General features: G+C 43.8%; 1 protein-coding gene across 1 annotated transcript in view; it reads right to left on the reverse strand.

Moving 5' to 3' along the window:
* Nucleotides 1-14596, reverse strand: part of ATXN7 (ataxin 7) — a 115955-nt gene that overhangs the window by 48533 nt on the left and 52826 nt on the right. The window contains exon 4 of the mRNA XM_020284677.2: nucleotides 5844-5948. Coding sequence (XP_020140266.2) covers nucleotides 5844-5948 — 105 coding nt within the window. The remainder of the gene's footprint in view (nucleotides 1-5843; nucleotides 5949-14596) is intronic.

Raw genomic sequence — 14596 nt, forward strand, 5'->3', positions numbered from 1 at the left:
CCTTAAAATGAGGAAACTAAATCCAAGAGCTTAAGCTGGTGTTTCCCAAAACATGAAATAGGTATCACTCCCAACATTAATAACATTAAATCACAAGTAAAAAAATGTGATCCCTTTCCAAATCTCTTTCGATTCTTCTGATAACATCACACTGCTGTGTGGATAACATTGCCTTTTAAAACGTGCTAGTTTCCTTAACAAAGAGAGCAAGCCCTCAGGCTCAGAGCCAGCCTGGGCAAGAGCATCAACAAAGAATTAAATAATCTTTTCACACCATTTATTTTTACATTTACCACTTTTTATGATGAATCACCCCAGTTTTCCTCTTTATAGTTCCAATAAGGTTTTCTCTATACATGGATTTATTTCAATAACAGTGGTTTAACTTAAAGAAAAATATAAGTAGACTTAAGTCAGCAAATGACAAAGCTAGACCGCAATTAAGGTTTGGGAAAGGGTAACTGAGCCACATGTCACTGCTCCAGCCTTGCTCAGAGACTCACGCTGAGCCACCAGGTGAGTAAGTGCACCAGCCCAACTAATCGAGGCAAATACTTCAATGGCTGAGATCTGACCAGGATTTCAATTCATTATGCAGGTTCTAAATGTGGTCCCACCTGTCTAAGCTGAATTAACATCATTCAGTATTTCCCCTAAGTAAGATCACCCCTATGTCTGCAGAAAAGACAGAGAGAGAAAAATTAAGGTGTTTTTCATAAACAAACTCACCAAAACAGCAGAGCACGGAGCAGTGCAAATGTGCAGACTAAGTTCTCCCAACATCGACCCCAGATAACCCCAAAGGAACCCCCAAAAGTTATCCATCATCCAATGCTAATCCCACTGTTCAGATCCAGAGTAAATGGAAGTAAACAGCCCCACAGTTTATACTATTCAGTAGCTAGTTTAGGATCGACACATTTATCACTAAACTAACCGATCAACTAAGAGTCTCACTTCAGAAGAACAGTGTCACTGGCCCTACGGAATGGCACCACCTCAGCTCTCCTTCACACTTAAAAGTTTTAAAGGCAATTAATGTGACAGTTCCAGCACATAATGCAAAGATTTAAAAATCGGTTTAAAAAAACAGGGGCCTCCTTCCCTGCCATCCTTGCTAGACTCGACAAATCTCTTAGCGCAGACATGTATCGGCCAGTCACGATGCCAGCCCCTGGGAGCACAGGGCAGCAGCGTCAGGCCAGGGGACTCCATCTGCTGTGAAAGCAATGCATCCTGGCCAGCCTGCACGCACAGCCAGCCCAGGGAGCTGCTTAAAACGCAGACTCCTGGGCCCTATCTCTGAGATTCCCACTCAACGTGTCTGGGGCGGGTTCTTGGGAGCTGCCCACTTAGAAAGCTCCTCTTTGAGGAGCTTGAGGCACAGCAGGTTTTGGGGTCCACTGTCCAAATTACATTTTTAAGTCTGAAATTGGCAGTAAGGAACATCTTGAAAATACTGAGTAACTGAAGAGAATTATGAGGCATGCTGAAGGATTTCAAAACATTAAAACAACATCAAGAAAGTATGGTATTACCGTGTAGTTCCAAGAGAGAAAGCAATCTATACTACGAAAACAATCCGACTACAAAAAAACTGGAAATGCCAAAAGGACATCACAAACACTAACCATCACTTCTCAAATGGAAATCCTGGGTAATCACTAATTCCCCCAAAGGCAGCTCAGCTAGTGAAAAAGCACAGGTCCTCTTACCACTGACCAATTCAGAATAATTTTACCACCAACATTAACCGATTTACAAGCCTTGCTGCCATGGTAGCATCTTTTCCTGTCCTGGCAGCGGTAGTTTTAAAGGAACTGCCTTGCTGGATTTTGTAGCAACTGCTCATTTATTCATAAAACTCACAGATGAGCATCACAGCAGACTGCCCACACATTTTCCACCAATTTCATTGAAAGATAAGAAAATACAACCCCTCCCTTGCCAGGTATGTTTTTCTTCCAATGCTGTAATAAACAAACTACTATGGTCACTCGGAAAGATTCTTAATTTGAAAACATTCTGTTTTTAACCATGGGAGATTTAAGAATGCAAGAATTGGCTTCCTGGAATTTCAACAACAAAAAAAGAAAGAATTCCAATAATATTCTTTCTTGTCACAACCCCTGAACCCCAAAAGAAAGACAAGACGGTGTTAGCACTGGGGAACGGCTCTTGGTCCTGGGGACACTGCCCACTTCTCCTTCCCTCCACGTGAGTGGGGTGTCACCCCAGGGCCACCACGAGGCGCCTCCCTCCACTGCATGCAGTTCCGCCGCCCCCCAACTCCAAATCCCTTTCCATTCCACCAGCCTTCTCTTCCACTGCTGCCTCAAGGCGGGAACTCCTCCATTTCCCAGCAGAATCCTTCTCTCAGACTCGCAGGGGTCCTCAAACTGCGGCCTGCTGGCCACATGCGGCCCGCCGAAGACATTTATCCGGCCCACCCAGTGTTTTTGCCGCCGCTGCCGGTCCTGCTTAGCAGCCGACTGGTCCCGGGCCCACAGTGCGCATGTGTGGAATGTGCCCGCACTCTCCAACGGCCCTCAACGGTCTGGGGGACAGTGAACTGGCCCCGTGTTTACAAAGTTTGAGGACCCCTGCCTCAGAGCATCTGGCCCTCATCTTTACGCCAGGGCCCCTTCTCTCACCGACATCTTTAACATTTTCCTTGGCAACAGAGGGACCCCGGCCCTCCACCCGGCGGCTTTGTAAGTCGCACCTCTAGCCTTGGGATGTGTGAATCTCGCATGTGCACCTTCCCGGGAACATGTTTAAAGTCACCACCTTCCCTTTGTCACTCAACAAACAGCTCATCAGGAGACACTGTGCTAGGGACTGGTACAGGGAAAAGGTAGAAATATTATTTTAAGAAACTTTTCCCCACTCATGCACTGACGTTCTAAGAGGAAAACACAGGAAGATTTTAAAAATGCAGCTTTACTCCATCAACTCTCTGGGGCACCACTGAGTCCCACAACTCTGGTTCTAAAATATCTGCAACAGGTCCCCCCCTCCCCCACATCGAGGGGAGATGGCTGGTGGGCAGTGAAGCCCTGTGAGCTAGGCCCATCCTGCCTTTGCACGCTCCTCGTCCCCACATGGGGACCTCAGCTCTGGCCAGTGGGGACGCAGGCAGCACGTTCCAGACAGCCTGGAATTTCCTGTTCAACCCTGTCGCCAGCCCGGGGCCACCAAACGTGGCTGTTCTGTGTACAAACTGTGCAGCCATATGTGGCTGTCCCCATCAGACACTTCTAATTTTAATGGATCCTGGGTGGTTTTTCAAAATATTTTCCACAACGAACATGTATTACATGTCTAAAAACTGGAAAAAAAAATTACAATGGGAAAAATAATCCATTCTACTCTTTAAAGCCTAACATGAAGGGTATTTTCTCTAAGAGGGATTCTCTGAGTTACTCGTCAAGAAGCAATCTGTGGCCGGGCGCGGTGGCTCACGCCTGTAATCCTAGCTCTTGGGAGGCCGAGGCGGGCGGATTGCTCAAGGTCAGGAGTTCAAAACCAGCCTGAGCAAGAGCGAGACCCCATCTCTACTATAAATAGAAATAAATTAATTGGCCAACTGATATATATATAAAAAATTAGCCGGGCACGGTGGCGCATGCCTGTAGTCCCAGCTACTCGGGAGGCTGAGGCAGCAGGATCACTCGAGCCCAGGAGTCTGAGGTTGCTGTGAGCTAGGCTGACGCCACGGCACTCACTCTAGCCTGGGCAACAAAGCGAGACTCTGTCTCAAAAAAAAAAAAAAAAAAAAAAAAAAAAGAAGCAATCTGTGCTCTTTCTATCTTAAGACCTTGGACTGTTTTATGACTTTAGACACACACCTTCCTGTAACTACAGCGGTATCTCTCTCTCTCTCTCATGTCTACTATGTGCTAGGGATTGTATTAGGGGCTCTGCCCATGCTACTTAATTTAATCCCCACCAGGAACCTATGAGGTTGGTGTTACCATCTCTGTACTATAAGGAACGAAGCCAAGGTTGGACAACTTGCTCAAGGCAAAGAACGAACCTATGGCTCTTGCAGACTTAAATTTGAATTCCAGTCTCGTCTGGCTTCAAAATTTTAACTCCAAAATACTTGGCAACTGACTTAATTGCCTTTTCGAATGCTAGCCTCTGAAAGTCTTAAGCAGGTAGATAATATCTTATCCAACTTTGTACTCTTGCTGGTGCCTACCCCCAGGGTCTCACCCAGAAGCAGGAACTCAAAGAATCTTTTCAAGGTTAAATAAGATTTAGCCCTTGGGGAAAAAAAAATGGTGGGATGATTCTAATGGTGTAACTCTTAAAACAACAGTACTCCCAACGGCAAGCCCTGTAAGTTCTAACTTTAAAATGTTATGTTAAAGCTGTGCAGACCGACTGCCTAGCTCTACTGCCCCGCCTCACCCTCCATCCTCTGTCACCTCTCTCGTTTCTGAACTACTCTCTGCTTCTACTCCTCTCAGCAGTCTGTTCTCAGCAAATCAACCAGCAAGATGGAACTACGCTACTCCCTTACACAAACCCTCCAACGCCTCCAAGCGGCTTCTTGCCCTGGCCGGTGAATGATCAGGTCTCTCCTATAACGCCAGATTCCTCTAGTGTCTAACTCCCTTCACTAACTGCCCTCCAGCCACGCCGGCCCTCTTCAGGTCTGTGTGTTGGCTGTCCCCTCTGTATCGACAGTTCTTATTCCAGATCACCGCCTGAGCTGTTTCTTCTCATCGCTTAAGGCCCAGTGTCACCTCCCAAGATGCTTTCCTCGAACACTCTAAGTACAGAAGAACCCCAGTGTTACTCTGTTTCAAGCTTGCATTTGTAGTAGTAACAGCAATGAGGAAACAATTTACAGTCATTGAAAAAATGTATCCAGTTAGTTTGCCTGTCTCTCCAATTAGAACGCAAACTCTGTGGAAGTAGAAATCTTAGTGCCTGAAACAAGCTGGGCACTCAAATACTTCTGATTTGCTCTTGAAGCAAACTGGGCATAAAACTAAGTTTTATGAATCAGAATCTTATCTTAAACACTGTAAGTGGTATTATGACAATGCCAAATAACTTTATTTGGACTCTTCAATGATTAACACCCCAAATTTAGATCTACTGAACTTAGAAGTTTCAAAATCACATTTCCTTTAAAAAAAAAATGTCCAGGTTGTGAGTATACATATAATTTTATTTTTTAGCTTCTTAAAATTAAATTTATTTATTTGGAGACAGGGTCTTGCTCCATCACCCAGGTTGGAGAGTGGTGATGTAATCATAGCTCACAGCAACCTTAAACTCCTGGGCTCAACTGATCCTCCTGCCTTAGCCTCCCCAGTAGCTAAGACTACAGGTGTGTGCCACCATGACTGGCTAATTTTTCTTATATTTTGTAGAGATAGGGTCTCACTATGTTGCCCAGGCTGGTCTCCAACTCCTAACCTCAAGAGATCCTCCTGTCTTGGCCTCCCAAAGTGCTGGGTTTACAGACAGGCATGAGCCACCATGCCTAGCCTTGTATACGTAAATTTTAAAATCCAGTAAATTCACAACCAGAGACTCTAACAGGAAACAAGCCTCTAACTATATTGATGAAATAGTTCAAGAAATATTTTATAAATTATACTTTCTCCATCTAATTTCAATAAAAAACAGAAAATGAATACCACTTTCAATACAAACAAAAAAAAATATCCAACATCTGACAGGTATTAACCCATTCAATGAATTAGAAAGCCTACTTCCTGATAGGGGAGGGATATTATGCCCTACCCTGCCATCACTGTCCTTCAGTTTAATCCTGCTTTACTTTCTAATAATGATTTTTTAAATGGTTAAGCACTTACCATAATGTGATTGAAATGCCTGCGGTTTGACAACCTGATTACAGTCGTTACATACCACCAAGTAGAAATCATCATGGGCTGGACAAAAACCAAATATTGGCATGTCTGCAACAAAGAAACAGAATATCACTCACTCATCTGGTTCTGATTGATATAAAACCATTTGGGGGAACAACACTTTCTATAGGAGTTGCCTTACTATGAAGTGCACCAGTACAAATGTCACTCCAGGTTAACAGTAACTGATGTGGCACACCATGAATGTTAAGAGAAGAATCAAATCAGGCTTATAGAGGCACTTTACAAAGAATTACAATAAAGTACACCAAAAATCATTATGGTGAGATGAAATACATACCATTCATAATTATGAACATTCATAATTCATAATTATTCATCTCATATCTATTATTATGAGATGAAATAAACAAATCTATTAAAATGCAAACAATGAATACCTTTGCACAATAAAGCAACATCAGATGAACTCTACCAAGAGTTGTGAGGAAGAATCTGCAACTCTATAAAATGCTCAGCAATTCACAAACCTGTACCATCTAATGGCTTTATCTGTTTAACTATGCATTCTATGCCAGCCATGTGGTCCCTCAGTTCTACAGAACAATTAAGTAAGGGAGCACAGGTTTTACTGAAGAGTAAAATTGCTGGTTTTGCCAGCATGTAATACAAGAAAATTATTCTTATACTTTTTTTTTTTTTTAACAGGTCACTTCAGTACAAATATGGCATTTCACGCATTAATCTTAGTTTGGTTACTAGAATAGGGTAGGATACAAGTTGGTGTTTCTTCCCCCAACAGTAAGAAGTCAACTTAATTAAAAATGAAACTATCCATCTTCCACGCTAGCGATTAAAGAAAAAAAGAAAAAAATGAAACTAAACTCTCTGCATACATGTGGAAACTGAAAGTAACTTAATACTTGGTAAATACGATTAATTAAAAGGTCCCAACCAGGAACAATTAATTATGAACAATAATCTAGGGAACAGAGCAAAAAGATCAGATTCAGAATCTAGACTTTTAAAATATTCCAAAATTGGTGATTTTAAACAAGTATTTTATGCTACACGCACTATTTAGAACATCTGCAATGAGTAGATTATTAGCACACTTCAGTTAAGCAAATGTTTGAGCAGACCAAATACTGCATTTGTGGGGGAGGGGAATCAAAAGGTGACTAGCATTTGCTTTCTTTCCTATAAAGATTTAATTTCACACTTTCTCCAACTTGAGTGATCTTGGTGGTTTATAAAGGGAGAAGAAAATGCCCTAAGGAGACGTCAAGTGATGATAATCTCTAAAATATCAAATTACTAATCTAATGCCTACACATGGCTACAGCTCAGATTTTCTTAAACAGTTTCGAGTACACTGAATTACACAGATAGCTATAATTCTGAAATGTACTAAGGCCCAACATGATTCTGGAATGCGGCTGAGCAAAGTACTTTCTATGTGCTATTACTTCATTTCCTCCTCACAATCACCTAGGGGAGACAGCATCACATCCCCACTATAAAGAGGAGGGAACTGACTCACTGAGAGTACAGTACTTTGTCTAAGGTAAATAGCTAGGATCTGATTCTGACTCATGATGTGGCTTGGATTTGGCATCCCCGAAGACCAGAGGAATAACGACTTCTAAACACCCCTTCCAGATTCCAACGTCAACAAACTAGAATGTCAGGGCTGAACATCTTTGACTGTGTAAACTGATTAGAGAACACAAGAAGATTCCAGTAGACTGCTGACTTCTGTGACTATGCTCATTTAATGAAAATGAAGAGCCAAACAATATGTTATTTTCCTTGAAAGCATGCCCACATTGAGTTAAATATAGTACATGTAGGAGAAGGGGAAAGGTTATATTCACACAATGATATATATGTAATAAGCCTTTTTTCATGATTATAGTTTCTTGACATGACATTTCACTCTAAAAAATAAAAATTTAAAGTATTTTACTATAAATTTCATATATCCCTATGCTAAATGCCTGATACAAGACTATTAATAAGGAAAATCCAAATTGCAGAAATGCTGTAACATTCATAATTTGTAACTGAAAAGTGTGAAACAGGTACCCAACCAACCGTTTCGTTAATGAAATCAATTCAATTTTCTTAATTAAACAGCAGTTAAAATAGCATTAAATAAATGGTCTTACTTTAGTTTGAGGGCTCTGTGATGTGATTTCTGTGGTTTCTCACAGTACTCAATGTCAAGCAACGTTGTTTAAAATGTATCGCTTGGCCAGATACTTCCGGGGACTAGCCCTCTACCCCTCTAAAAATAATTTCAAAAACAAAAAAACTATACTCATCCTTTCAAGTAATAAGAATTCAATATGCCACATGATGTTTATGCAGAAAATTATTCTTTCTTGCCCTGGTTCCTTTGATCCTTTTGTGAAACTTACGACTAGTAAAACTAATAAGGACAGGGGTGATTCTATAAGGGACCAGGAGTCAATACCTTTGTAAAAATTTTAATTTCCTCAATAACTTAAGATGAACTACAACTGATGACGACTGTAATGATGATAATCATACTGATAAACAGCAGACACATTTACTGACAGACTAGTATGTGCCAGGCCCCATGCTGAGCACTTTATACATGCTTTATCCTATTTATTGCTAACAATAATCCTAAAATATAATCCTCATTTTACTTATTGAGAAGTAAACTTGGCTAATATCACCTAGCAAGAAAGTAGCACAATGAAAACTCACGTTTGTGTGTCCTGTAACCTCAGTTCGTGACCTCTCATTAGCACATTGTGTCTCCCTAAAAAGCTTGCACATGTATACACATCCCACACGTACACACACACGTACACACACACATCCTGCAGAAAGAAATAGTATACTTAAATCCAGTTCATGCTGCCCTACGAAATCACATTCCCATTAAGAAATTCTAAAGTAACTTTAATTTTAGCTTTCTAAATTCTTTACTTTCAGATACCCGTATTTGGAAGTAAGCTAGAGGATACAAAATAATTTAAATATCTTCTTCAGGAAAAAAAAAAAAAAAGGACTTCTATATCCTTTTTCTGCACTGGGACATTCCAGAGGCCTTAGCAACAGGAACAGAGTGTGGAATGTTGTGGCAACTTAAAGAAATGAAATAATTTGTTTAAGAAACAGATGTATGTTTCTGAATATTTTTAAAGCACAAATTCACGATCAGCTCGTCTGCAAATTGACATACACATCTTATACCCCAATACAGGGAAAAGCTTCATTTACAACAGAAAATAAAATGTGGGGTTAAAACAAGTTCAATGTTGAGTTAAAAAGGTTACAAAGTTGAATTAGAAAGTTACAAAATACACTTGAGATATGTACTTAAGCCATTAATTCTGTACTTGGAAATAATGAAAAGTTTTAAAATTGTACCTGAATTCATGCATTCTGAACAAATTTCAAGGAACAGATTTTACTGTTTGGGTAAGCCCTAAATCTTTCTCAGGATCTGGGTCACCCCCTATGTTCTAATTAGTGGTCTGGGGTCTAATTAATTTAATAGTCTACTAGAAGGGATTGGGTATTAAGCACATCAACACATGAGCACACGTGTGTGGAAACTCCACAGTCCCATGCAGAATACAGGCCCTACCCGGGAACGTGGACCCCAAATGGTGGTGAATATATTTGGTTACCTGGTGCTGCTATCTCCATTTTGAGGACTGTGCTCAACAAGAAAACGTGGATGGCGTGGCGAAGCATTTAACCTTTCCAGCACTCTGAGTGTCTCTCTTCTCCCACGCACCCCAGGCTTCCACATGCCAACGACTCCCACGTTGCTATCTCCAGCCCAGACTGCTCCCAAGCTCTGTCTAGTTTCACACACCCGACTGCCTACTAGACACTGCCATCTGGATTTCTTACATACACTTCAAACAGAACATGTATGTCCACGGTAACTTCACTCTTGACCCTTCCCTGCTTCTTGCCCCAACAACCTTGCCCCTTTCGGGTAAATAACACTATTCATCCCCCGAGAGCTCAAATAAAAACCCAAGCGTCATCTCCAACGCCTCTGTCCCTCATCACATCCAGGCCACCAACATGTCTAGTCAGTTCCGTTCTAAAACCCCTGCCACTTCTCTCCATCGCCCTGGCCACTGCCGCAGGGCCTGCCACCAGCATCCTTCCACTGGACGACGGAAGCAGCCTCCTCTCAGGGGTCCTCAAACTTTGTAAACAGGGGGCCAGGTCACTGTCCCTCAGACCGTTGGAGGGCCGTTGGAGAATGCGGCGCACATTCCACGCATGCGCACTGTGGGCCCGGGACGAGTCGGCTGCTGAGCAGGACAGGCAGCGGTGGAAAAACACCTGGCGGGCCGGATAAATGTCCTTGGCAGCCTGCATGTGGCCCTCGGGCCGTAGTTTGAGGACCCCTGTTGGTCTACAATCCCTTCCACGAGGCTTTCAGATTCTTTAAAATCCTCCAGCAAATCATGTCGCTCCACTGTTTAGAATTTCTCAGTGGCTTCCCACTCCTCTTGGAATGAAGTCTCAGGCCTTGCCACAGCCCCCGGGCCTGCCATATCCGAGCCTGCCTTCCTCTCCCCCTCTGTGCCCTTGCTCCCTGCTCTCCTTGGCTCACTTCGCTCCGGGCACACTGACCTCCTTCCTCTTCTCAGACCCAGAAATCTCTCCCAGCCAGGCTCTGTCCTTGCTCTTCACAAGATGCCTGGCACATTCTGACACGTCAGGCCTCAGCTCGGCTGTCACCTCTTCACAGGGCTGCTCCCTTTCTCCTCCCCAGTTGGTCACTCTCTATCACTGGCATTTTGAGCAGAGTGGGCTAGGAGTGTGGGCCAGTGTCGATCACTGATGCTTGGTTCCCTTGATCGAAAGAGGTATGACCTCAGGCGAGTTCTACCATCGTTTTGAACTTCATTTTCTTTTCTTTTTCTTTTTTTTTTTTTGAGACAGAGTCTCACTCTGTTGCCCAGGCTAGAGTAGTGCCATGGCGTCAGCCTAGCTCACAGCAACCTCAGACTCCTGGGCTCAAGGGATCCTCTTGCCTCAGCCTCCCGAGTAGCTGGGACTACAGGCATGCGGCACCATGCCTGGCTAATTTTTTTTCTATATATATTAGTTGGCCAATTAATTTCTATTTATAGTAGAGATGGGGTCTTGCTCTTGCTCAGGTTGGTTTCGAAATCCTGAGCTCAAACAATCCACCCGCCTCAGCCTCCCAGAGAGCTAGGATGACAGGCGTGAGCCACCACGCCTGGCTTCATTTTCTTCATTTATCAAATAGTAATGATCATAGTTTACCTACTTCGCTGGATATTCCACAGGGTAGAAAGACAAAGAGAATTAATACAGGCGAAGTCTCAGAAGGGTACCTGGCCCTAGGAAGTGCTCATTCACTGTCTCCCCATAGTTTGCACGACAGAAGTCATGCATCCACATTGCACTGGTCAACAACGAGTACACAGAGACATCGAAATCTCACAAGCTAGTGCCCAGGTCTGCTGCACTCACAGCCCTGGCGGTTTCCAGCATTCTCCCAGAATCGGCTTCCCCCATGCCACTCCCACTGCCAGTGCCCAAGGTCAGGGTCTGGTGGCCTCCACCAGGCAGGTCTCCTAACAGAGCCAGCATTTCTCTCTCCTCCAGTCTCCCCCCCAGCTGTCAGAGCCACGGCCCTGAAAAGCAATAAAGCCACTTCTCTACAAAGACCCCTGCTGGCTTCAAAGTGAGGCTTGGATCCCTGACCTACTTCTCTGCAAGCCAGGCCTCTAGCACTCCGGCCCCTCCCAGCTCTGTACCCCGAGTCAGCCTGCTCCTTTCTCAAAATTCTCAGTATTCCCAGAACCTGCCCTGTCCTCCCATAATCCTACATTTTGGCCAGAACAGTTCTTGCATCATGGAAAGCTTTTCCTTCTCCTTCTTAGAATTCCTACCATTCAGTAAGATCCAGCTCTCTCTGCTAGGCTCCTACCCATACCGCTCATGACTTCCGTAGCAGACAGCTCTTCGTTCATTGCTTTACGATTTATGAATAAAAATTTATAAACAAAAACCTCCGTAGCCCTGAGAGCAGACTCCTAACCTTGCCTAGCCTGAGAAGGGAGCGCTTGCTGTGCTTGAGAAGTCAGTGACCAGCATTTGGAACTTTTCTGCATCTTCCAGTTGCTCTTAGGATCAAAACTGAGATCCCCAACCTGGCCCACAGGCCCTGAACAGTCTGGCCCTACCTCTCTGCATCTAGCTCCTCTGGCCTTGATTTTATTCCTAGAGTACACCATGCTCTCTTCTGTCACAGCACCCTGGCACTTGCTCCCTCTGCGGGAACTCACTTCCCCCAGATCTTTACCTGGTTTGTCGCTTTACGTCTTTCAGTCTTAGCCTCAACGTCACTTCCCTGAAGACTTGGCTAGATAGGGACCCTGTTACATGGTCTCAGAGAGATGACAGCATTGCCACACAGCACCATCCCCCGCTTGTAACTATCCATCTAGCTGTACGGACCTTAACCTCCTCCCACTAGACTACATTCCGTATCTGTCTTGTTCACTTCTCTAGTGACAATGCCAATGGTGCCTGACCCGGCTGCCAGAAAGCAGCAACAAATATGTGTCACATATTACTTAATGGATGACAACGGAAACATTAGATGAAGTCCCTGTGATGCCATCCTAAGTCAGAAGGTTATAGTTGTGCCTTTATGACATTTAGTGACACATGGTCACTACCTGCTAGAATTGGGTATGCCATTTGGTGATAAAAGGTCAACAGTCTTCCTTGAACACATGGTCTCATACCTGGAGGCAGCGCCTGACAGAATGTCCATGTTTCAGAGTCTCATTTTCGAATCCGCACATTGGCAAATTCTTTTGCTCGTGTGTCCCGTGCAGTAGCTAAGAGCAGTCCCGCAGTCAGACTGCTGGGACTCAAACCCCCACCCTTCCCCTTCCTGGTTATGGCAGCACAGTTAAATTATTTAACCTTTCTGAACCTCAGTTTTCATGTCTGTAAAACACAGTTAACAGGACTTATATTTCATAAGCATTATTGTGAGGACTAAGCTAACTAATAATCCATGGAGAACACTCAGTGCTGAGCATACGGTAAATACTCAATAAATGTTAAAGAAAAAAACAAAAAATTGATGCATACTAGAAATGTTCGTCTCAAGGGCCCCAGTTCTCACTCACTAAACGCACAGGAAATTGACATACAGTAGCCCCCCATTATCTGCAGTTTCAGTTACCCCAAAAATAAGAAATGGAAAATTCCAGAAACAAACAGTTCATAAATTGTTTTTGTTGTTGTTCTGTTTTGTTTTTGATACGGGTTTCACTCTGTCACCCAAGTTGGAGTGCAGTGGCCCAGACATAGCTCACTGCACCCTCAGACTCCTGGGCTCAAGCGATCCTCTTGCCTCAGCCTCCCGAGCAGCTGGGACTACAGGTGTGCACCGTCATGCCCGGCTAGTTTTTCTACTTTTTGTAGATATGAGGTCTCGATATGTTGCCCAGGCTGGTTTCAAATTCTTGGCTTCGAGCTATCCTCATGCTTAGGCCTCCCAAAGTGCTAGGATTACAGATGTGAGCCCCCACGCCTGGCCTCATAAACTTTAAATTGTGCACTGTTTTGAGCAGCAGGATGAAATCTTGTGTCAGATATCATGGCAAGTACTCTATACACATCATTCACTCATTCGTGTGATAAATAAATAAATGAATGGCTATGGTTAGGGCACTATTCTAACTACTGGGTATATATCAGCAAACAAAAATCACAACAACAACAAAACAAAACACAACACAACTCTGAGAAACATTAATACATATATAACAAAAATAATAAAAGTTTACAATCACGGAGGGCTTCCTGTGTTACAGGGACAGTGCCATGTATTAACTCACTGGACCTTTCAGGGTCGACCTTCCATTCCAGGTCCACTTTACAAAAAAAGCAAGGGAGGCATAGGGTGGCCTGCCTTGTGTCACAAAGCCAGCAAGCAGAGGAGCAGCAAGCTGAAGGCGGGCTCCTCCAAGGTCCGTGCCCGTGCCCTACCTGAGCTCCTCCATGCTTGCACACTGCCCCCCTGCGACCCTCCTCTGCCTCGCCCAGGAACCCCTGATCCACTGTCTCATTTCATCAAAATCCATCGAGGCGTTCTTACCTGACGGCAGACTTCTGCAGGTACCTCTAGACCAGGGGTCCTCAAACTTTGTAAACAGGGGCCCAGTCCACTGTCCCTCAGACCGTTGGAGAGTGCGCACTGAGGGCCCGGGATGAGTCGGCTGCTAAGCAGGACAGGCAGCAGTGGCAAAAACACCGGGCAGGCCGGATAAATGTCCTCGGCGGGCCATAGTTTGAGGACCCCTGCTCTAGACTGTCTGCTCTCATTGCTGCTCCAAGATTTCCTGAGATACCAGGACTCTCAGCCCCATTAATGTTGGAAATATTAATACTTCTAAGTAACCTGAGAGATATGAAAGGCTGGTCTCCACATACCTGAGGTTTTACTATGGTCAGTCTCAAATTTATTTCAATTGGTGGATCTCAATAGTGGGTAACCAAAAGTAGCGTCAGTGATATTTTAAAAGTTTTCATTGCTGTTAAAGGGGTGTTAGAGTCACAACTGGGGAAGGAAAAAATAGAATTTCCACCTTCCACAAGCACATCTCCAAATTCATATCATATACTCCAATAATTAAAGGGAAGTGGATTTCTCTTTGACCAAAGCAAGTTAA

The sequence above is a fragment of the Microcebus murinus genome, chromosome 30 (assembly GCF_040939455.1).
Source record: "Microcebus murinus isolate Inina chromosome 30, M.murinus_Inina_mat1.0, whole genome shotgun sequence".
NCBI lineage: Eukaryota > Metazoa > Chordata > Mammalia > Primates > Cheirogaleidae > Microcebus > Microcebus murinus.